Raw genomic sequence first — 25,892 nt, 5'->3', positions numbered from 1 at the left:
TTTTTGTGTTTCATTTATGTGGTTGATCATCTTCAGCGGTCTGAAACAAAGTCTGCTAGGTCATTCATAACTTTGTTCAGTTGTACTTTGGTTTATCAAAAATCTTACGGCAGAACTGGACTTCCCTCACGCCATTTCCAAAACACTAAACTCATGAATCCTGTGGACCATTAGCTGCTGCTGCTTTGGGTGTATTTTTGTGTCCCTGGACACCATTGGACAAAGTTCCCCCCTTTGACTCAAGTATTTATGCTTCGCTAAGCTAACCATAGCCTACACCGCTGAGTCCGAGACAATTTAAAAAACACATTTCCCCCCAGATGTTCAAATAATAAAAATGTAGCTGTCATGAAAGAGATTTGAAGGTTAATTTCTAACTCATTGCTCACTTTGTGTTTTTATAGCTGCAAAAACAAACCTCATACTGCTGCATTAAAAAAAGATTTTATGAGTCAAATTTTGGCTGACACGAGTAAAGAGATGGCTGTCAGCACATGGATGGCAACACACCTCTTTTTAAATAATCATGTCAGCCTGCTACACTGAAAAGCCAGTAAAGGGAGAAAATTCTAGCAAGTTTCTAGAGTTACTCGATGAGGAAAATGTTTCACTGTGACTTTTTTGTCAAAATTACATCGTAATTGCTGTAATTATCAAACTTTTGATATTGTTATTTTTGATAAGTTTTAATCAGTTTTAACCTTCTTCCTGTTCAAATCTTTCCTCCTCTCTGTGTGGCTTGGAGTCTGCTTGCATGTGTGTTAACAATGACTTCACTGCTTTGAGTCAGATCATTTTGTTCTGCAACGTTTTTAATTTAGACATTTGCTGATTGTTGGATAAGTAACAGCTTCACTCGGTGCTGAAGGATGCTGACGGTAGTGCAGTGGAAAAATTCAGATAACAACTCCCAAATGTCACACAGAATGGGTGGAGTCTGGCAAAACACCCGCCGGGGATGAGAGGATGCTTATTGTTTATTAAAGATTTATTTTTTTTAAAGGCCATGCTTTTTAAATTATAGCCCAGCTCATTGGGATGAATGGGATACTTTGTAAGCCTCTTTTAACCTTTTGCAGAAACAGCTGTTGGCCACTAGCAGTGCGATTTAAAAGTAATATCTCTTAAATCTACCCTCCTCTGAAACATGAAATCCCACAAATCTGGTATACAAGATGCCCTTCTATGATTTCAACTACACATGTGTGCTGTAGGCAACTACCATACCTGCCAAGCACCAGGGCATGACTTGCAAAGTCAACTATCAAAAGACAAGTGCAGCAGCATGCAAAGAGGGGAGGATAGCAGAAGTTTATAAGTGGAGCTACCCAAAAACTGCAACAAGATTTTTATGTTCCAATGACTGATGAAGGTCGTGAAAGCACAAGAAAATATCACTTTACAAGTTTCTATGGTAATTATTCAAAATTACATCAGTTAATGTTTTTTTAATCTACTTAAGGGCAATGGAGACTTTCAGCAACAGCACAAAAGGTTTTAATTAAGAGCCATTTGAACAGTTACCTCAAAAATTTGATCGGCTCCTGAGAAAAATATTTAGAAATGTTGCTGCTAAGTTTGTCTTTCCGTATTTTGTTTTATTTTCAGCTCATGTTTGCTGCTGAATGTCATTACAGTAGCAAGACTATGACAAAACCATAACCTGCAGATCACATAGCTGAAACAATGAGCGAAAAGGGGCTTGATTCTTCAGTAGAGCTGAGCAGGACTACACACTGGTGCAATTAGCCTTTCTTGATTTGTCTATTTCACTCTTTAGATTTCTAAGCCTATCTTCTCATTGGGTCCAATTCTCCAAACAGACTTAACTATGAGCTTTGTCTTATCTTCTTCAATAATCATGTCAGGGACCTGTGCACTTACAGGCTGCACTTGCTCTAAAGTACTCTTTGGCTTTAAATAGGACCACTAGCTATTGAGACTCTGATCAGAAAAAGTGTTTACTGAGGTCATAGGTCAAATGAGCAAGTCCATCTTTGATATACAGTCTGTGTACACACCTTTTACTGCTACCTGAGAAGGACATGTTACTCAGATATGATCATAGTCAAATCTGTCCCACTGTCCCACTGGTGGGTATGAAAGTGACCACATATAAGAGCTAGTCAATAACTAGCCTACATTTTACAGGTATTATTGGATACATGAACTAATCATTTAAGGAATGCTGCACAGTCATAAAATATCCAATTCAACTTTATTTATAAAGAACCTTAAAATACCCAGCACAGGACCAAAGTGCTGTACAGTAAAGTAATTGTACAGAGCTGAATACGTAATATAAATAAATACAAAAAGCACTGCCAACAATAAGCAAAAGGCTAACAAAACCTTGACACATTGCTAATATAAATAATATATCCACTAGTACTAACAGTAAAAACATTTCTCAATAAACTGTAAATATTCAGATTAATAGAACCTAAATATTTAAACGCTATTAAACACACAAGTATATGCAGAGTATTTGTATGTACCTCTGTAGTGTAAACAGTAAGATTCAAAGAGTGTTATATTTTTCTTCAGTGATATTTTATTTTATAAAAGTAGTAAAACAAAGGGGGCCATTAAATTGTTTTTAATAAAAATAGTTGAAATAACTTGGGCAGCACAGTGATGCAGCATTAGCCCTGTGCCCTCACAGCAAGAAGGTCCTGGATTTGACCCAGCCTTTGTGTGGGCATGCTTCATGTCCTCCCTGTGCTCACCTGGGTTCTCTGGTATCTTTAGGCCCATGACTGCTAGGGTAGGCTACAGGCATTTCATTTTCGAAGAACATAAAAAAAAACAGATGAATATAATTACAAATTTTCTAAACATTTAAGCATCTTTATGCTTAAATGCTTATGCTTATGCTTTCGTGTATTCCCCAGCACTCTCCAGTATTTGATTAAAAGCAGGTAGTGCAGAGTTTTTGCTTAACCGGCAAAGCTCAGGAATCCGGGTGCGGCAGCCAGGCGTTCAGTTAGTTACTTTAGTCCTCATAGCTGTCTGCCTGTTCCCATACATGGCGATCTCTCTCTGTGGCTCTTCGCATAAATCTGACTCTGTCTAGCTTAACTCAGCTGGTGTAGAGAGTCTTAGTAACATCCTCATTTTTTATTCTCCTGCTGACTCAGCTCTATCTGACAAGTTGCGATAAACTAGATCTAAGCAATTGGAAAAGATCAGGAGTGAGACATAAAAAGGGAGGGTGACACCCATACACAGAGGATTAGGGCTGGAAAATAATAGTTTCTGAGGGAAGAAGCAGATGCTGCCCTTTGGACTTTTAAACAGTCTGTTAAAATAGCGCTAACCCACTTTAGGTCAACTTTCTTCTACTCCTCATAAACAGGAGGCATGTGAGGTTTCTGTGCCTAAGACAAGTTGTAGGGATATTAGGGATATGTGCTCTCATCATTAAAATCCAAGAAAATAGATACATGCATGCATAGAACCAATTATTACAAGCGGGCTGCAGCCTGAGCTTTTGGGAGTACTTTTTGGGAGTACAGGAACTGACCTAATTATTTGAAATATGTGAAAAAGGAGACATCTAAAAATAAAACAAACACTATAAGTGCAGTGTATCATATTACAAATTTAAGGTTTTATATATCAATACTTAAAAAGAAATTATCTGGTTCTATCTGCTTACAAGTCTCTAATATAAAAATAAAACCTCAGTTTAACAACAACACGTGGGATAATTACACCCTGTGATTATTTAACAAAAGCTGAATCGAACTGAAGAAGCAGTGAATGAAAAATTAATCACACCCCACGATTCAGCAGCCTGTAGAACCACCTTTAGCAGCAATAACTTGGAATAATAGTTTTCTATGTGACTTTGAGTCTTTCACATCATTGTGGAGGACTTTTCATCCACTCTTCTTTACAACACTGCTTCAGGACATTGGACTTTGCACACATTCATTTATACACAGCGCTCTAAAGGTCCCACCACAGCATTTCAGTCTGGTTGAGATCTGGACTTAGAGCACTTTGATTTTTTCTTTTCATTTCTACTTTCATTACTGAATGAACTAGTCAACAACTTGAAACCCACAAGCTGTACTCTGGATATTGTTCCATCTTGTTTACTGAAAGATGTTTTTGACAATGTGAGTATGAGTCCCTCCGGGTACTCCGGCTTCCTCCCACCGCCAAAAGACATGCAGTTAGTGGGGATAGGTTCATTGGTTAATCCAAATTGCCCATAGGTGTGAATGTGGGAGTGAATGTAAGCGTGAATGGTTGTCTGTCCCTGTGTGTTGGCCCTGCGACAGACTGGCGACCTGTCCAGGATGTACCCCGCTTCTCGCCCTATGACAGCTGGGATAGGCTCCAGCGCCCCCCGTGACCCTGAAAAGGATAAACGGAAGAGAATGGATGGATGGAGTATGAGTTTGATTTCTATGTTCAATAGCAGTCTTCAGTCTATGACTTTAAACATGCAATGGTAGAACCTATTCTTAAAAAGCAAAATCTGCATCCAACAGTTTTATCCAACTTCAGACCAATTTCTAAATTGTCTTTTCTTTCTAAAGTCCTGGAGAAAGTTGTCCTTCTTCAGCTCCAGACCTTTCAAGATAAAAATGGCATTAGTGAAGTATTTCAGTCTGGTTTTAAAACTCACCACAACACTGAAACTGACATTTCAGTGACCTTTTAACATTTATTGTCTTGGGAGATATTGCCATTTTTTATACTATTAGACCTCAGTGCAGTAAAATTTGACTTTTATAGAGGTGCTCACATCTACTGATGTTCAATAAATCATGTGCATTTGATTTGACTGCAGTTATCCTCTTGGACTGCTTCTGCATTTTGCCTTAATTTTTGTTAAATAAATAATGCCGTTGTGTTTCATGTCATATGTTGTGTCTATCTAATGTTATATTAAAACCCGGTGAATACTGGGTTTTGAATTGAGTTAATTTGGTGAAAATATGAAAATCTTAGAACTTATAAAGGGTGCAATTTCTTTTTCACATAAGTGCATTATTTACAACAGACAAAAATAAAATACCCCCATTTCCTTTTCTTAACTGCATCTCAAGTTCTGAATCTAGTGGGACTGGAGGCTATCCCAGCTGGGTGAGAAACAGGGAAAACACACTAACTACACCAGAGGAAAACTTCAGCTGAAACAGCTGATTGATGTGTGTTGACAGTTAAACCAAAAAGTAAACTGACAGACCAGAAAACCAAAAGAATGAGAGATGGTATAAGTGTGTAAAAAAACAAAACAAACACCCCGCCCCCCACCCAAACATATAAAAGCCAAAACAGTGACATTGCCTTGTAAAGTTAACAACAACAATTTTCCAGATAAATCTTTTCTCCTTGCACAGAGTCATTTGATCTACTGTAAGTAATAAAATATTGATTAGTGCAGTATTATTGTCTCATTTTGCATGCTTTTTTAAAATTCTCACAATAAGATGTGACTCAAAAAATTAAAGTTTTACAGCTACACATATTGCGAGATTGTAGTTTACACAACACAATTACTTAAAATAAAGGTCTGTCACTTAGGAAGTGTGTTGATGTCTGTTATTTTAGTGAACAAAGCAAATTATAAATCATTGCCAAAATATTTCATTTGCGATCCATCCAGTAGATGTGGTTTTGCACGATTTAGGCGTGGGCAGTTTTGTATGTAAACCACATGAAAATCTGCACCTTTTTATAGACCACAGAGGACTCGGATGAAAACAACAGTTGCCTGAGAAGCAAACAACTGGCTCATCTAAATGGAAAACAACTAGCTGAAGAAGAACATTGGCAGCGACCTCAACCCAAATGATTAAAACTGTCCTGTCCTGTAGTCTGTGTCCATCCCGCTTTTCATTGCCTTCTATTTTGGGTAATTTATACTGGAGACACGAAGGTTCTTTGTTAATGTATTCTAAGTAAATTAGTGACAAAAAGACTCTTATTATGGACTTGTAGACAGGCGAAAGCACTTTGTTTAACAGACACCAGACAATTCAGTTTTCTCTGGCTGCAACAACAAAATAATAAACTGCAGAAATACACAAATTTTCCAAATTAGCACGAGCGATTCTGATGAGACTTGGCCTAGATATGTTCAGAAAAAAATGACCAAAAGTGCATCTGAAGTAACTGTTGATGCACTATCCATCCGCTATATGTCTGCATTATTGCTGAGTCAGGAACCATCCATCCAGTCTGGGGGACTCACAAGGGTGCTAGACACTTTCCTAGCTGTCATGGGGTGAGAAGCATGGTACACTACAGACTATGACAGGTTACCAATGTGTTGAGGGCTAACAGAGAGACAGACAACAATTCACACTCGTATTCACATCTATTGCCAAATTAGAAGCACCAATTAATCTAACGCATGCCTGTCCTTGGACTGTAAAAGGAAGGTGGAGTACCTGGAGAAAACCCAGCTCTGGCACAGGTAGAAGAGCACCACAGTGAGGCCCCCGCCATCCCGTGGATATGAACCCAGAGCCTTCTTGCTGTGAGGCAAAAGTGGCAACCTTAATTTTCGGACACCCCTTTAGCTTCTTAGCTTTTCAACGTGAGGAACAACAGCATTTACAAATGTCTGCGTTAGAAGGTGGGTGTGGTGGCAGATAGCACAGTCACATGATCTTACATTGGTCTTTGCCTTTTCTGGTGCTGTTTTGTTTTCATTCATTAACACCACTTGGTCTGGTTTACGGTCTGTTAGCATGAAAAATCTTCCAACAGAAAAACTTTAATGTCAAAATGAATGAATGAGACTTGATTTGAAACCCCCAAATATAAACAAAACCCCATACTAGCACGCTTTTACCCCTACACAAGTTATCAGGGGTCCCTGAGGATGCTGAAAGGTTAAAAAAAAGTTCTTTCAAACGAGTAACTGTTCACATGACAGAGCAGGCTGTCCTGATTCCAGGCATGGAAGAGAAGACTTTGATAAAGATCAAATCTGGAAGGGTACACATTAAATCGCATGGCTGTGGAATAGGTTCATGAATTCATATGGATCCAATTTTAACATTACACTCATAGTTACTTGAATACTAAGAAAACTGTAGTATTCAAGCCAATTCTGGCTATAGGATCGACTACTCACTCTGAACTCTTTAGAAATGTTAAGTCTTTCATAAAGTTTTGCCGTCTACAGTTTTTAAATAAGAAGCACATACACCTTTACTTATTATACTACTCACTACCAATGTGAATAGCATACAGTTATACTTTCTATACTACTAGAGCTATACTGCTGAGGTGTGAAAACATCTGTGAGTGTACAAACTCAGGCTACATCATCTGAGGCCAGGGTTCTCAGACTGCTGCTTCACATTATAAGGCAAACTTCTTCCATCTGCAAGAAGTTCCTCTGGCATTTCCTCTGTTACCCTCGCAACAGTGATGAAACCAATTGGAGCACACTTTTCTGTGGTCTAATTATGCCTGTTTCAGTCATTGAGAGACCCCTGGAATCACCTTGCATGTCGGAAACGATGCTACAGGCTAATCTGTGCTTTACATTGTTAAGGTGGTGCTGAACAGACAGAACAACGTGACATCTTCAAAGTGAGACCGAGTCGATCTGCCGCAACCGCTAGTCTGCAAATGACTTTACTTTGGTCTCTGCTGACAAAGGGTACTACATCTGTGTGAAAATTTTCTAAAGCCGAGTGTAGACAAAAGAAGAAACTGCAGTTTAGGGTAAAACCATGCACAAGGCAATATTTCTATTACTGTTTGTTAATGTTTGTTTTGTCTAAAAAAAAAAAAAGGGGGGGGGGGGGGTTGTGAAAGTTATATGGAACAAAAAAAAATGGCTGTTATATCATTTGTGGTCTAACCTCTTAAATGGGGACTTTTGCTGCTGCTGCCCTGCACTGATCATCCACAGGTGATGTGAAAATTTCCTGTAAAACATCTTCCTCCCATAGCCTGATTTCTAAACCATCCGCCAATGCTGCCAGCAAGGCGTGTGAGCAGGAGGTCAGTGAATTAGTATCAAATGACTCAATCATCTGTTGGGAATGTGGAACAAAATTAGTCTGCTCGCTTTTTCCTGTCAGTGTGTCATATCTGCTCAATTTACATCAAACGAGCTGACCGAGGATGCATATTTTAAGAATAAATAGATCTTATAGAGGAACATGATTTGAGATCTGTTATTCATGTGAGGGCTCTGGTGCAGTGAAAGGTAATGTGAGATTTGGCTTCTGTTCAAAGTTATATTTGAATAAAGATTTTTTTTGTCCACTTTCTTTTTAAACCAAAAAGTTGAATTTCTAATTGATAAAACATGCTGTTGCTTTAGTAGTGGGCATATATTTGTAATGTCCAACATTTACCACACCCGTGACAAAAATCTTGCAAAAAGCACACATAAATGTCCAGAATTAAACTCAAAATCCACTGGGTAAGCAGTGTTCACTCTTCGTGCCTGACTGCTGATGTTAGTGCAATGTCACTGAGTGACTATACAAGCAAAACACAGCCTGATTACATGACACTCAAATATATATATATATACAGTGTGATATACCAAGGTTAGTGCTGTGAAAAATGAATTAAAAATATCTTGTGATGTGTGTCAACTCTTATACGTGTGTACTACAGGTGCACAGCACACACTCTTTACCACTGTGTGTGTCTCGTCTGCAGTTTACTGAACATCTAACGGCTAGCTGCTCGCTCTGGAGACAGAAATTGTATTTGACTGCTTTTCAAAAGAGGCTTTTATATGAGCTTTGTGTCTGGTGTGTTCAAATTTGAAAAAGAACAGGAGGCTGACCAGCTGACAGGCAATTAGTGCTGACTTGGCACTGGTTAACCTTAAAGCTGTTTGTTGAGTCATTGAGGGGAAAAAAGTCTATAATCATCATTCAGGATGTTGTAATTGAAAATGATGCATACACCTCGTCTGCTTTCTATTTTTGAGACCTTAGAGCAATAGATTCCCAGCATACTGTACAAGTGGCCATAGTTAAAAAATAGCACACATCAAAAACTTTCTGTTCAGCAGCTTTTGCCCTGCACAGCTTTAATAATATGACATGAACTGTGGATGGAGTGAAAGTTCACAAATGAAATAGACATGGAGGTAGAGGATGTGTAGGTTTCCGCTACCATAGGCCAGTCTAATCTGAAATGTATCAGAAGCTAGAGCAATTCTGTTTTATGAATACGAATAAATGGGTGGGCTACTGGTGTAAACGGTACTACTTTAACCTCTTCACATCCAGCAGGTCACAGGATCTAGGATCAGGAGGAGGATTGGAGTTAGGCTGGGGCTTTGTTTTAGCTCCACACCCTAAATGAGTTGTTGTGACCTGGATGGAGATTAATCTTTGCCAAAAATGTGAAAGTAAAATGTGGAAAAGTCATGTTTCAAACATGATGGGACTCACAATCACCTGGGTGTTAAACTTTGAACCACTGTAACTCCTTCAACATCCTTAGGTTAAGAGTGCAGGTCACAAAAATGAGGCAAGTCATGGTTAGGCAGGCCGTTTTACCAAGGCCAGTGCATTAAGGCACTGAAGCTAAAAAACACCTTGTGAGTAATGATGCACATGACATTTGACAAAATGCCCTGATGCAACACTTCAGAATGAGATCACACTGGACAGCCCAGTCTCATTAATCACATAACGCAGTGAGCCACGCACCAAAGGCCACATGCCAAATGACATGTGGCCTAACTGAAACATGCCAGCAGATTCAACAAAACCACCTTACTCTTCACCCCAGGACTGAAAATGGCCAGTGGTGCAAAAATAATGAGCCGAAACTAAATAAGCAAAGCTGCATGACTGGATGCAGAGCTTCATTTCCTAAATAATCAACAATGAACAGTGAGCACTGAAAAAAACAAAACGAAAACTTCATACTTTTAAAACAACACATGAACTGTCTCTATGGATCAACAGAAGCATCTGTCACTGAGAGGCAATGAACACTGCAATACAGTGATCTCAGAATACCAAGAATAAAGTCAAAAGAGTAAGTGTTTCACATATAATAATCATGTAATCCTTATTCAGCATACGCATGTGGGGTAGATTAGGGTAGCAGGATAAAGTCCCATAATTTACCAAGTCAAATTATAAAGGTGAGTACATACAAGAGCAAGAGGAGATCTAGTAGTAGATGAGATTTCATTTTAAAGAAGTTTAATTCAATTTGTTTAATCGTTTGTGTAACTTTATGTGGGTCTGTTTTATTGTTGAGTTTTAAAGATAAACCCATTAGTGGGAAAAACTCCAACCATCTTGAAATTGGTAGATAATGTTAAACAGTTTATGATTTACTGCTGCCAAATAATTCAGTTCGATAAACACCAGCCAGACATCTACACCAATGACAAATTACAGAGAAATAAGTGAAGTTACCCAAGCCTGTCCTCTTCCTTCTTCCTCAGATCAAAATCTCTCTGGACAACTTCCCACACATGCTGAGCCTCCTCATCTGTGAGCTTGGAAAGATCAAGCTTCTTGCCTGCAGTGCTGCCAGGCATGATTGTGAACCTGATGCCTGCAAACTAGCAATCTCCCTGGTTTTGGGCTGTAACAAACAGAAGTAGTTTAAGTCATTAGTCAGCATTAATAGCACCCGCTGGCATATAACAATATGGGAACATTTCTGCATGCATTGTAACATTTAAGATAAACTCTGAATGATGAGGTTTGTAGCATAACATGTGAGTGATCAAATTCTATCACATTCTTTGGGGATGATCACGTCATGTTTATTAGTACAAGCTAAGTGTTTAAAAAAGATTTTTTAAACAAAGTTTGCATGCAAATGTCCCTGCAAGTCCAACGTACGTGTGAGTGGAGAGTGGAAGTGGAATTTGATAAACAGCTTTCTGAACTCACTCACTGAACTCAGTTTGCAAAATCTAACCAAACAGCACAGGTCATGGATATGCATTACATATCCTGTCTCACTTTACTGTATGAGAAAAAGATTATTTTAATATTAAAGGTCAGGTTCAGATTTATTAAGTCATCCATGCATGTGCTGAAAATGTTCTCTTCCTATAGTGGCTACAAAAAGACAAATGGGACTGAATCTAGAGCGTTGCACCAGTTCCAGATGCCAGCTTTTGCTTTAAAAAGCATTGTTGCATATGATGAGGTTCAGGCTGTATTTATGCCTTGTGTCAGCAATCTACACTGAACACTTTAGGCCCCTTAATACCAATCACTTGAGGTTTGAATGCCAGAGCCTGTCAGATAATTGCTGCTAACCATGTGCATCTCTTTGTGGTAACAGTTCACTGTCTTCCGATGGCTTCTACCAGCATGAGAATGTGTCATCTCAAACTAATTTCATGAACATGACCTTAATCTTAGTAGACTGCAGTGCCTCCCCAGTGATTAGATCTAAATCCAGTAGAATCAGGAATATGCTGGAACCAATCTTTGACAAATGATATCATGCAATCAACAAGAACTTCAGATTTCTTTTTGTTGAATCCATGCCACTTAGAGCTGAGGCTATTTGAGAGTAAAGAAAGGCCCAACCTAGCATTTGCAAGGTGTTCGCATGGAGTGAATACTTGACCAACTATTACAGTTTTTAAGATCCACCAGGTCAACGTCAACTCAGCTAGTGTGTGTGTCCTGTTTGTTTTAGCCACAATGCTAAATGGGCAGATTTACAGAAAGAAGTTTTGGAATTGGAGTGTTTCCTGTTTAAAGAGCTGTTTTTTCTACTTGGGTAGTTTATACAGGTGACGCTCTATACAAACTGAGTACATGTTAACTAAAACCTAAGCCAACTTCTAACCTCGCCTATAATCCTCAATGGGTTGCAAAGACCCAGTAGACCACAGACGTTAAAGTTTGGTTTGCAAACTCCACTGGAAATGTAAGCAAATAAACCTGAATGTGGGCTACTAGAAACTAAAAACAAAAACACTTTTTGTCGCAGGGGGCATATATTCTGTAAAGTTGGGCATTTTAATGATTTTTTCTGTGGTGACTGACTTACTTTTGGAGTTAGCCTCAAATGTCCAGTAGAAGAACTGCAGTCTTTGTCAATTTCAAACCTCCAGGGCTTGTTGCTTGGCTTTGACTGATACTGATACTAATACTGCACTCCACCCTATAGTGATTACTTTTGGCAAATGTCAAAATGCTGTAAGGTTTCAAGGCCTCAAAATGGGACTTTACTGTACAGTATAGTACATTTACTTCCTGTCTTCATAGAAAAGCTTTATTGTGCTTGTGAGTCACTCAAGCTGTCACTCAAGAGCTGAAAACAATGTCCTATGGGGAAATCTACTGTCAAGTTCATTTGCCACTGTTTTGCCCAAACATATCAGACCACTATATTAAGCGCTTAAACCTTCTCAACCACATGGATCTGTCCTGTGATCCGGAAAGGTTTGGCACAGCTCAACAATCACATCACTGCAGGATTTTAATCAAGTTTCTGTTATAATGGAGCCTCGACAAAATATTTCACATGGTTCGGTTTCAGAATGCATTACTTTCAGAGGATGAGGTAAGGCCACTCAAGCTGACAGAATGATACACATAAATAAGTGAAGGAATGTTCCGGATGGTCACATAATTGTCTTGTTTTCCAGAGGCCATGCAAGAACAACTCTTCCATCACGTGACTGGCCAACCAAATCTAATTTCTCCTTGTGCAAGTGGGCAGTAATGTTAAAAACAAGCGCGCCAGTTGAGAGAAAAACAAGTTTCATTGAAATGGTAGAATATGAACACATCATTGCTCACAGTTTTCCCACAGTTAAACTCTTACATGTTAACAGGCGAGCTGTCTATGCTGCCTCTACGTGTATTTGTTAAGTGGGTGTGAGCTACTGATTAAGTGCTGTATTAAGTAAACATTGTGAAGAAGTGAATAAGAAGATTAAAAATTCCCAAAAACAATCAGTATGGCACTTTACTTTTAATAATCCTATTTTCTGTGGTCTGTAAACTGAACATATTCTGAAATGAAATTCAGGGAATTTATTCTTCCTGCAATGTATTCAACAGGTGCAGGGGATTTGCAGCAATCCTTATGTTTGCAAAGGGAAGGTTTTACAGCAGATTTGGAGACATTAATCCTGGGATAGTTTTACTCTAAGAAACTGTAGTGATAACAAACAAGTTCTTTATTTCTCATAAAGTCAGTTTACACGCTTTGCAACCTATGCTACCTCTGAGGAGATTAAAGGAAATTGACCTTAAAAAACATAAAAGATGTGTCTTTCATTAAAAGTTAAAACCTTTCAAGACATACATTTGCCCCAATGACACAAGTTAAAAGCCTGACAATTAAAGTAACACGATTCTTACAAATCAGGAGATATGAACACATTAATAAGACACTGACTTACCTTTGTGGTGGTTTAGTTGCCTGCAGGCAGTGTTTCCTCTAAAGGCAGACAAAGCTGACTGCAGGGCAAAAACTAAGTAGCAGAAAGCACTGCTAATCACATGTCTTGTTAACCAAGAGGAAGAAAAGCCGGGGAGACAGCCTCCTCTCCGCCTTCTTTGACTTTACTTCAAAAGGTCTGGCTTTAAGCTTGCCCCCCCTCCCAGGCCTCATCCATAGCATTATTCAAATATACTGGAACTGCTATTTTGTCAAGAAAGTAGCTGAATAATGGTAATCAATCAATTTGCAAGCAATTCTTTGGGAGCATTAGATCACTAGGACGGTCAGAACATGCTGTGATCAGGAGGTTATATTAAAGCCAGTCACATGCAGTGGATCCTGAGTTAGATGAGAAAGTGTGATGCATGACTGCAGAGCTATTAACCTTACTTAATTAATACCTGATATCCTCCATTATAGTTTTGAAAAGAAAAACACTCGATCTTCTAACATGGGAAAAAATTAACCAACACCCCCCCCAACTGCCGTTAATAATTGATGCATTGCCATGTTTAAAGAGTACTTAGAAACACAACATAGTTGTAGGCCTGTTATTAACACAGCAGGTGGATCAGTTTTCTTTGTCAGAAAGCAATCAGGTTTGTGTACAAAGCCAAACATTTTATGCTTTGAGTTGCAACTTGGAAGTGCTTATTTTGTGTTGAAATCATTACAGTCACTAATGTGAAAGTAGGATTTTGGAGAAACTTCTCATAGATGATGATGAGAATGTACAAAGACAAAATGATTAGGTAAAGCATCCAACTGAATGTGAAAATCAACAGGGACTGAACTGAGGGGACCTCTCTTTGGTAATACATTTATGTCATTCTCCTCTTATAAACATAGGATTTTCTCCCATTCCTTCCCTCAGCTCATGTGTGTATTACCAAAAGAGCTGATTTGAGCCATGTGACAGGTTCAGCAATCCAATTTTCTTGTTTGTGCAAACACTAGTGCAATAAATAAACATGAACACAGTATTTTTTTGCACTTCACATTTTTGTGACTTTATTACATTCCAGTGGGTGGATCCATATATACATACAGTAGTTTCTTTCAAGACATGGAAAGGCTGAGCTAGCCCAATATGCACATTACATACTAGAATAACGTTTGGCTTATAAAAAGCTGTCTGTTCAAAGATGAGCCAAATTTGAAACAATTTGAAAATACACCAGCAAATATTGAACTGAAGAGAACTTTAAATGCCTATGATGGGCTCACTCTTACAGGCTTAGGGGCCGGTCTTTTGATCGGGACAAATGTGTATTCCCTACACAGTTGGCAAGTGGTTTCTGCCAGTCATATATATAGGCATAGGAATATGGTGCAGCACAGAAAACCTTGTGACTGCTTTGGTCACTATCATTTTTGATGCGGTTACATGTAGTTTGCGACTTGTCTGCCAACACTTGATAAGTGTGGAAATGAAACTGAAAAATGTTACACAAATGGAGACATTTGCCTTAAAAGTAAAAGTTTCACCTTTTCAAGTGTTTTAGTTGCAGGGGCAAAGACCAGCCCAATAGAAAAGGTTGTTGGGACACAATTAAGGAATGTTTTGGAGATGATCAATATTCCTGAAAATTTCATTCTTATTTCAGAAAGTTCCAATGAAACTGCTCTACTAAAAGTCTCAAATTACATTTTGATGGCTGCAGATAAGCAGATAAGCTCAGGTGGCAGAGCAGGTCAGCCACTAATCAGAAGGTCGGTGGTTCGATCCCAGGCTGCCTCCTGGCTGCATGCCAAATATCCTTGGGCAAGATACTAACCCCATGTTTGCCTACTGGTGGTGGTCAGAGGGCCCGGTGGCGCCAGTGTCTGGCAGCCTCGCCTCTGTCAGTGCGCCCCAGGGTGGCTGTGGCTACAATGTAGCTGCCATCACCAGTGTGTGAATGTGTGGATGACTGAATGTAGTGTAAAGCGCTTTGGGGTCCTTAAGGACTAGAAAAGCGCTATACAAATGCAGGCCATTTACCATTTATAAGGTAAGAGATCAGTCCTTGTTTTGCTTGACCTCAGCTCAGCCTTTGATATCATTGACCATCAGATCCCGATCCATAAATCGGGAATTTCCAGCCCTGTTTTGGATTGGTTCATTTGGTTTTCGTGGGAAGCTTTTGGTGAGTGTTGCTTTCCTGCATTCCTCGAGGATCTGAAAGTCCTTTGTTATTTATATTGTATATTCTCCCATTAGGTCATAGTATAGTAAAGTCAATTCTTAACATTTGTTTGCAGATGACATTCAACTATATCTCTCTTTTAAACCTCACAAATTTACAATTTATCCATATAGCTTTTAACAGAGTGACAAATTATCACTCCTGAAACATTATTGGCAAAATCAAATAGTGATTGGGGTCCTTTTCATCCTGTCTGAAAGAAAACATGTGGAACCTTGGGTTAACTTTTTATTAGCCTTTGACATTTGAAGCTTATATTAAGTCTCTAAAATGCTGTTGTTTTTGGTTTTGTTGTTGTTGTTGTTGTTTTTCATTAAAGAAACACTGTTGAGCTAAGAACTGTCTCAAAAAATGAACTGGAGATACCTGTATACTCTTTCATCTCCTCTTCCTTGGATTTTTGGATTATGCACTTCTTGTGTGAATAAAGCATCTATTAATCATCTCCAGTCTGTTTAAAATGCCACTGTAAGGCTTTTAACTCACTCTCATAAGTCTTCGTGTATCACCCTGCTTTTAAAGCTTTTGCACTGGCTTCCTGTCAGGTTTAAATTTCAGTTTTTCCTTTTATTGACTTATGAGGTTAGGCCCCCGCCTATAATATGGAACCGCTCCGAGTTGGTTTCGCTGCACCCTTGACTCTGTGACATGTTTTAAAAGCAGCTGCAATCCCAACTGTTCATATAGGCATTAGGAAGGTGTTTGTGTTTTGTGTTGTGTTGCTTGATTTATATGTATTCACTTTGCCTTCGGTACCGGCTAGTTGTATCAATTTACCTCAGTAAAGCACTTTGTGACTGTTGCTTGTGTTAAAAAGTCCTATAAAAAGAAAGTTTATTTATTAACGTATAGTGAGTTGTTATACTAATACTTTGTTACATATGATGACAAATGAATGCAGAAATGTCTAGCAACAATGCTGTAAGTTTAAAATGAATCATCCTCTAACTTTTCGTACAATCGAATAAACACAACTTACGCTGTTTATAAATTCCTCTCATCTTCTGTATTTAAATGGACACGATGGCGATCTTTCAAAATCTGCTCAGACGGATGGAATTAAGGTCACATATTTTAAAATGAACTAAGCAGCCTTAATAAACACCAGTAAATACCATTAATTTTTCACTTGGTGTTTGATGTTTATCTCAGCTGTATTTGCCTATTAAAATTTAATTGTCTTATCTGACAAATGCTACCATTTGTTGCAAGATAAATAAAATTCAATAAGCTGGTTTTAATGAGTTTAATTCTACCAATTTTGTAATCAGTTAGCAATAATTCGCAAGTATGTGTGTCTGTGTTTGTACAGAAGATGGATGTAGTTTGAAGTCAATGCAAAAGTGCCTTAAACATGCATTGTTTATAATCACCAGCAGGGGGAGACACATGGAGAGCAGAAAATAGGGACGTAGCTTCAGGGTCTAAACAGTGAATTCAATGTGGAAGCACACTGAACTTGCATTCTTTTCAAGGAACAACTTCTCTGACCATCTGCCATGATCTAATTTTGTGTCACACAATAAAAACAAACAAACAAAAAAAAGAGCAACAACAAAAATCAGATCTGTAAATTTTATTTATTCTACATGGAACTCTGAGATAATGCCCTATAGTGTCATCATATGTGTTGTGTGGCAGGCAGGATTGGACCTAAATGCAGGACTCTGCTGGAGAAACTTGTCATAATTATTAACTTTATAAAATAAACCAAAAACCTTGAACATGAACTAGAAACTAAACTGGACTTGCTAGAATTTCACCAGGAACACACAGCGCAGAGAGGGTATACATGGAGGTTAACGACACAACACAGAGCAAAGAAAACAATACAAGAGGCAGTAACGAGGGAATGGGAAACAGGAGGGAACACAGCTGTGCCCAATCAAACATAATGAGACCAAGGGGAAGCAAAACTGAAAACATAGACACAGGACACAGACTGTAGAACAGGAAAAATGAGACAATTCACAAAGACGCAAACTAGACAGTAAGATATAGAAACATGACAGACCTGGAAAAAAAGGAAACATGAAGCACAGAGACAAAAAACAACCAGACGTGAAACACGGAGAAGGTACAGAAAACTGAAACTGGAAGCAGGAAAAAAAATTAACATGAACAAAAAACCATCAAGAGAACTCAAAACCACAAATAACAATAATCAAGGGTTATAAATTAAACACAAACACAGAACACTCGGTCGCAGACTCAGTGCCGTGACACATAGCTGTTTTTCCTAATGACTTTATGAGCTTAATAGCTTATTAGGTTAAAATTAAACTGAGTATGTTATGATGTGCCTTTTAAAAATTAAGGCCTTTACCGGAGTAAAAATAAATAAAAATAATTGTTTTATTGACAAATTCCTACAACAGTCAATTAAACAGGTTATGCTCTGCTGGCAACTTATGTCTTAACTTCAATGGGACTTCACTAACTTGTGTTCATGTCATGCTGGATATGTCTATCTTTTTATACAGTCTATTTTGACAGTGGGCTCAGTTTAGTTTGTGCTGCTTGTGCTTGCACAGGTTTCAGACTAATGTCTTTCTATAGCTTAGTATGATTGTCAATATATTTTGAATCAAATCATTGAATAACAAAGTTGTCATAAATCACCCCAACCCTAAACTTTGTTTACAATGAGACACTGAGCTTTTAAAACTTTTCCGTTGCCCCTGTGCTTCAAGTTTTTTTGACTGCTGGTTTTTTTGCTGGTGGCTGTGGTTGTTTCTTGCGCTTGTCCTGCCTTCCCACCTCCTACATTTCACTTGCTATGCCTGTCTTCCATCTAGTAGTTAGTGGTTGATTTTTGAAGGACCATGATGAAACACAACTGTCAATCAGCATGGTAATCAGGTCAGTCTAAGCGCTTAGTGCTAATGTCTTGAATTATTGAAAATTCCCTGCAATACTCACCTGCCTGTCCCCCTCCACCAACCTAAGGAACCCTGGTCAGTCCAGTAACCCTGGATGTTAAACATGATTCAGTTCTCCACACTTCACCTTTGCTCTAGCTCCTCTTCAGACAGCAACAGCCACCTGAACTCATCCAGGGAGTGATTCCCCACCTCGATTGTTTTTTTCCTCTGAGTGAGCTTTGTAAAAAAAACTTGTTAAACAGCATTCTGTCAGCATTTTGAGTCCAGAAACAGTTACGGTGAATTTGGCTTGTGACGCTGTGAGACATGTTTCTCAGCCACACCACAATAGACAGTTTAATCAGTAAATCATATGTTAAAGTACTGTCTTTATTTAAGCCATGTTAGCTAACAACATTGATTAGATCAAGGTATGGAAATGGCAGCTCTTAACAACCTACTAGTGTGTGGCCTTTATTTAATTTAGGTTTAAGACATTTTTTGTTGAGTGAGTCCCAAAAAAAGAATAATATTCATGTATCCTACAAATGCATCAGCATTAAAAAACAAACAAACAAAAATAAACAACTTGTAATCATATGGACTGCCCTCTCCTGGTCATTAGAAAGAATACATATTTAAGGCAATTGCACATCAGCTTCACTTTTTAAATGTAGAAGAAGTGTTTTTATATACAGTTTGTGATAAATAACTCTTACTGCATTTATTCCACTTTAACTTTTAAGTTTTAACTGAAACCACAGAGATCATGACCCCATTTAGCCTTTTTAAAAATCTGGATTGAAAAACTGAAAACAAACTATTTGAAAGAGTGAAAGAATTTCTCCTTATGCCTCTTCTCACTACTGTTTGAATTCAGGCCCATTTTGATTAAGAATTTACTTTGACATGGACCTGTTGATTATCTCTTCCTGGTTTTTCAGGAGTTCTGGGCCTTGTTTCCTGTACACACTGGAAAGCATGTAGGGAAAGGTCCTGTTTTCAATGCTGCGATAAGCCTGTAACAGCAGGAAACGTACTCAGATGCCCTTTAATACTTTAAGGGAGTCATGCCTTCACTGAAAGTTTTTCTCTATATTAAATTGAAAGTTGATGAAGTATCAGCTGAGTCTCTGTGTCCAAGTGTGTGTGTGTGTGTGTGAGTGTGTGTGTGTGTGGGTGCATGTGTCCATGGACCTCATCATGTGTTGCTGGGTCTTTTTTACATGCTGCACTACTTTGTCTTGTGTTTTTCTGAACAGATACAAACTTCAAGTCATCTTGGCTTTTAGTTAGCTTAAATAAATGGTCGTGACAGTGCTAAGTTCTTTATAGAATATAATCCAAAGCATGCAGCATCACATTAATGGCTAACTTGAACTAACTGGATCATCTCTGAGTTGAAGTTTTAACCTGTTTTTGCAGTTTTCTTTCTGCTTTGTTGTGATATTTGTCTCTGTCCACTGGGGAAATGAATTATTAAGAACAATTTCTTCTTCCTTGTGTTAATGTATTTACATTAGCCTAACTGTGTCTCTGCAGCTGTAGATAGATGGATAGATGGACAGACAGATTGAAGCCAGAGGGGACGTTTTTGTGCTACAGCAGCATGAAAAAAAGAGTTTGAGTAAAAATAGTACAGCCAAAAACAAACAACAAGTAAATAACAGTGTCACCGGTGCCAAGTAAATGGCCTGTATTTGTATAGCACTTTACTAGTCCCTAAGGACCACAAAGCACTTTACACTACATTCAGTCACACACACATTCACACACAGGTGATGGCAGCTACATTGTAGCCACAGCTGCCCTGGGGCGCACTGACAGAGGCGAGGCTGCCGGACACTGGCGCCACCGGGCCCTCTGACCACCACTAGTAGGCAACGGGTGAAGTGTCTTGCCCAAGGACACAACGACCAAGACTGTCCAAGCCGGGGCTCGAACTGGCAACCTTCCGATTACAAGGTGAACTCCCAACTCTTGAGCCACGATCGCCCCAGCAAGGACCTTCTACCTTGAGACGTGCAGGAATTTATATATTTAAATATCTTTGTAATCTTATGCCTCACAGGTTTGTTCTCCTGTCACAGAATGAAGAGTTATCTTACAGGATGTAGAGAACCGTAGGAATGATTTCCTAAATCAGCCTGAGGGAGAAGGAGCTCTGCTGCCTCAGAAGTGTTGGAGTGGAGCAGGTGTGATGGGTTTTCCATGATGGAGAGTAGTTTGTTCACTGACCTCCTGACCCTCACTGACTCAAACGCCTTCATATTCTGACCAGTGATGATTCCAGCCTTGCGGATCAGTTTGTTGATCCTGCTGGCATCTCTGGCACTAATGTTGCCCCCAGACAACAGCAAAATAGATGCCACTCGCTACCACAGACTGCTGGATGATTTCCATTATAGTTTCAGTTGTTTCTCATATATTTCCGAGTTTTTCTCTTGTATATATTTGTGATTTTTTATGTCAATTTGGCAGTTTATGTTCTAACACTAACAACTTTAATATATATATATATATATATATATATAAACCTTAATTAAATTAATTTACGCACTTCTCTTTTTTGTTTATTTCTTAGAATTTGAATATGGAAATTTGTACTGACATCATGACCGTCATCAGATTCAGCCAGCAGACAGGGAGTGAGCACAATCCTTGTTGCATCAGAAAGGTTTGTGGTTCTGTTTCCAGAATTTAACATTAGATGGTAAAATAGGAGCCCACTTTTATTATGAGCGTTAATATTGTGGTTACTGTCTTTTCACTTAGTGAATTTTTATTGAATCATTCTTAAGTAAAGTAAGACCAAGATTAGAATAAATATATTGTAATGTTAAAAGGTTCTTTATGCTCTTTCTAATGGGAAACACAACGCAGCAGTAGTTTTATGGGAATCCCCTGTTTTAAGACTGCAGAGGCTTTAGCTGGAAAAGTTTCCTTTCACACATCCAGCTGGGCACTGCTGGCTGTCCTTGCATTTTTTTCTTATGTGAAATCTGTTTGGACCAACTGACAAAGGCTCATTCTAGAGACAGCTTTAGTGCTGCAGTCACATATTCCACACAACAGAGAGTGAACAAAAATACTCCCTTTCCATTTCCTACTTTGCATGAATGTTTTTGTACTTTTGTGTCACATATTTGGAGTGTAAAAAAATCCAGAGGTATTTTACTTAACCTCTGACTGTCCTCTTTAGAAAAACTACAGGCTCTGCCATTTAAGCAAATTCCCAGAAAGGAATCAACGCAGAAGCGACGCGACTTGTAAATTTTGTTTGAAAAACAGCAGATTTGAGCATGTGACTTGGTTTGATTACTGTTTCCAGCCAATGACCACTGTTGGTTTCCTTAAATCCTGGCCGCAGTTGTTCCAAAAAGCCCTAAACCGAACCAAAATGATGGTGTGTCAGATTTGTAAACAGTCATTTTTTGTTGACATGTCAGTAAAAAAATGATGTCATCGGTTTGTTCCCGGCATCGGGACAGCATTTACAAAAGGTGTTTTTGTCATTTGGTCTGCAGCACCCACACTCTGGTGCTAAAATGTTCAATTTAAAGATACTTTGTCTTGTTAAGTATGCTGTCAAGTGTCTGCTCAGCCTCTCTTTCTACACTGCTTAGGGAAAATGAATCATACCTTTTTAATGCACTCTGGGACTCACAAGCCTCAGAGCGTTCTTATGTTTGTTATCATGCAATAGTTGGAAGAAGCTCTCAGTATGATCGATCATGTAATACACTCCACAAAGTAAGGTTGAAGTTTTGGGAAATGCCCCAGCTTTCTTCTCTTTGCTTTCATATAACTGATCATTATCTTATTGGTAAGTATAAAGCTATTGTCCCTTTTTAAATTGTTGTAATTACACCAGAGAAAGTCCTTTATCTTTATGAAGACCTGGCAGTTGACACCAGCAGCTCTTAACGTCAGATGTAGCACAATCACAAATTACATCAAAACTTTTAAAAGTTTCCTTTTACTTGGGCAGCATGATAGTGCATGAACGGCCCTGATTCAAGGTCTGGCTATTGTCAGTAAGACTAGAAAAGTGTTGTTTGAAACGCTACTCTGATAGATTTCAGAATACTGGGACCTCTTACTGCTCATTTGTTACTGTTCAGTAGATCTCCAATCAAACTTTAAGTCTTTACGTGCCACAAATCTCTTGCCTAGAGATTCTAGAGGTTTGGATACAGATTACTGCGCAATACAAGCTTAAAGCTGAAAGTGGTGTGGTGCAAGATGCATGAACATCCAGTTAAAACAGTAACATTGGAAAATCTTTATGTTCTGTATCCGGGTATCCTTTGGGTCCACTGTTCCCACCAATGCTTCCTCCAAAAACACTGGGTTACTGGGGGCAACAGATGTGTGCAGCATTCCAAGTTATCTGGTAAGAGGATCAAGGCCAGAAAAATCTTCAGCAGTGATCAGTCTGTGGGTGCACTCAAAATTGTAAAGCTGGCAAGAAACCACTGAAGGGTTGAAGGGACTGAAAGAAAAAAATATGGCCTCATCCCTTGGAGAGGATTAGCAGGCTGGCAACAACTTTCTGTAGTGACTGCAGATGGAGACATTTTTCTTGATGAGCCATGAATAAATGGAGTTACGCTAATGAGGCAATTGCTGCATGAATCAGCTTCTTCGTCTGCAAATACAAAGAGCCGATATGACTTGAAAGATACAATTGTTATACAAGCACAGTGGGCCTCAGACCAGCATAATTAGGATTTTTGGATTATCACAGCTCTGACAAACACTTTCATTTTTTATAGTATACAATGTTCAGCTGGTGAGAAGAGTTTTCATTAGCTTTCAGCGTGACTGCATCATCTGTCTGAGGAAATTGGCTAATTCTAATATTGTTCACAGCAAGCTGAAGAGCCACTTAGAAATGAAATGGTCCCTCTCAAAAGACACTTAACTTCAAAACGGTGATGACGGTGAATGAACCAGACAAACAACTTGGTGCACTGTGTGAAAGTGTGCGATAAGCTGATAGCGGGTTATTGCATTGCAAGAAATAAGCTTTAAAACATATACCACATTCAAAACAGCCTTCATCTGCCAGTACATTTAGAAGACGACAGGGAAGAGGACATGATTGTTAAAGCTGAGAATATCCTGGACAGACTGCCAGTCCATCACAGGAAGATAAGACAAAGCGAGTACACCTGGAGGAAATCTATCAAGATACTGGGAGAACATTCATAATTTCTCTACACAGATAGTCACCATCCATCCAGGATATTTAAATCATGATGGGCAGGATTGCAATGAGCCAAACTATCTTGTATTAACATCCATCTTAGCTCACATACCAACTTCGGTTAAGTATGACTCACCTTCCCTGTTAAATTTTCATGTACAATGAAAGATTGTTGGTGGTTGGACTTATTATTTTAATTTTTTCTAATTTCTTAACTGATAAATAAAGTGTCTGTTATGACCACATTTAAATCAATGAACAGTGATTCATTGGCAGGCTAAAATTATCGAGAGCAGAATAATTTATAGAAAGTCCCTTACATTTGTCAACTGTGACAACATTAAACGACAGTCCAAAAAGGTATGGTGATCAGTTAGAAACACGAAGAACAACAAAAGGAACAATGGAAATGCCGTAAGTCATGAGATAAAGACAATCTAGTTACTTGCAGGTGAAAGAGAGGGGGATTATAGACACCAAGTAGAAGCAGAAGTGACAAATTCAACGCAGTTGAAAATATTGAGGGTTGGGCAGACAGTTAAGCAGTAGGCAGGACTGACAGAGGCAGGAAGTAAAGCTGACAGCAGGATAAAGAGACTCAAAAGCAGATTCACCATGAAGGTCAGAGCTAAGAATCCAGAAAACCTTATTTACAAAGAGGTGGAAAACAAAATGACCAAGTACTAACGCTATGAACCAGGTTAGAACAAAAACAGGTACTGTGATTAGCAGGCTAGAATACAAGAGACGAGCTATGAAACACTAGTGCAGGAAGGCTGGGAACATGAACTTAACAACTGGCTGGGCTTGGCAGGGAAACTGTGGCTTGAGAGTTGATGGACTAGGAACAGAAGGAAAAGGGAATCAGGGTGGTCCTGAGAAGTAGTGAGCAAAGTCCAAATGTCAAAAGTCTTTTGAAACAACTGTATGATGTATCTTGTTCTTGTACTGTCTCCGTGCCTTTCAAAAACATAAATGAAAAAAAAAGAAAATGTTAAAAGTCTTACTTATATGCATTGGAGGAGCTGGACGGGGAAAGGCGAGTGGTTGTGGTCTGGGTGAGTGAGGATTGATCCTGAGGTTCCAAGCAGTGAAGCTCATGACCATGGGTCACTGATTAACTGTTAAAATGCTCATCAGCTCATGTTAAAGGCAAAGTGTTTAGTGATCTAGATATGATGGGTATAATGAATTTTGGCTTTAAACACTTTGAAACTTTAATTAATTTTCTCATCAGCAACATGGAAACACTCCATTGTTGTTGATGTTGTAGCTTCTTCTTTTGGCTCCCTATACACTGTTAAATGTAATTAGTTCCCAGAAATGTAAACATTTATTTAAACTCGTTGCCTTAAAAAAAAAGTACTGTTTACTTAAGATGATTAAGTTAGGGCAACCCACATGTTGGGAGGGGTTGCCACAGCAGATGCCTGCACCTCACCCTATGCCCTACAGTCCCATCTGTCACATCAACTCTCACTACATCAATAAATCTCCTCAGGTCTTCCTCTTTTGCCCCTGCCTGGCAGCTCCATCTTCAACATCCTTGGTCCAGTATCTCCACTGCAGTCTGCATCTGTCTGCACATGTTTGTACCATCTCAGCCTTGCCTCTCTGACTGTGTCTCCAAACTGTGCCTCTGAAGTGCTCGTTTCTATTCTCATCCATTCTGGTCACTCCCAATGCAATTCTTAACATCTTTAGCTCAGCTACCTGTCTTTTCGTCCATCTAAAACCATTCACAAATCACTTCTGAAACTCGTCTCCACCCACTCCATCCTGCCTGCACTCTCTTCCATACCTCTCTTGTGCACAGTCCTTTGCTTTGGATTCCTGAACCCAGCCATTTAAACTCATCCACAGTCACCACCTCTGCTCCTTGCATCTTTACCTTTCCACCTGTGTCTCTCTCATTCACACATGTGTATTCTGTCTTGCTTCTTTTGCTCTAATGTTCTCTAATATCTAATTATTTCTGGATCTGGATTCAGATGGATGTGAGATGGTGATTTACCACAATTAGCCAAAGTCATTTATGAGAGGCAGAGGGTCCAAAGATCTATCACTGAACTCTGTGCCATCCTGAAGTAGCTAGCAGCGTTTGCTTTCCTCCCATGTCGAAGTGTTTGCCACGCTTGTGCCACATTATGTAACAGCTGCTCCCCTACATGAACCTCTAAGGCGGAACATTCAGACTTAAATATTATTCCACTTGCTATTTCACTTGCT

The 25,892-nt window shown here is 38.9% G+C and overlaps 1 protein-coding gene across 1 annotated transcript in view; it reads right to left on the bottom strand.

Annotated features, from left to right (window-relative positions):
* mlphb (melanophilin b) overlaps window positions 1-13,450 on the bottom strand; it is a 41,801-nt gene extending 28,351 nt beyond the window's left edge. The window contains exons 1-2 of the mRNA XM_006807598.3: window positions 13,358-13,450; window positions 10,389-10,560 (exon numbers count right to left, since the gene is read on the bottom strand). Coding sequence (XP_006807661.2) covers window positions 10,389-10,513 — 125 coding nt within the window. The 5' untranslated portion in view covers window positions 10,514-10,560; window positions 13,358-13,450. The remainder of the gene's footprint in view (window positions 1-10,388; window positions 10,561-13,357) is intronic.
* Window positions 13,451-25,892: the final 12,442 nt, after the last annotated feature.

The sequence above is a fragment of the Neolamprologus brichardi genome, chromosome 16, assembly GCF_056152115.1.
Source record: "Neolamprologus brichardi isolate AB-2024 chromosome 16, ASM5615211v1, whole genome shotgun sequence".
NCBI lineage: Eukaryota > Metazoa > Chordata > Actinopteri > Cichliformes > Cichlidae > Neolamprologus > Neolamprologus brichardi.
This window is presented reverse-complemented; position numbering and strand designations above follow the sequence as displayed.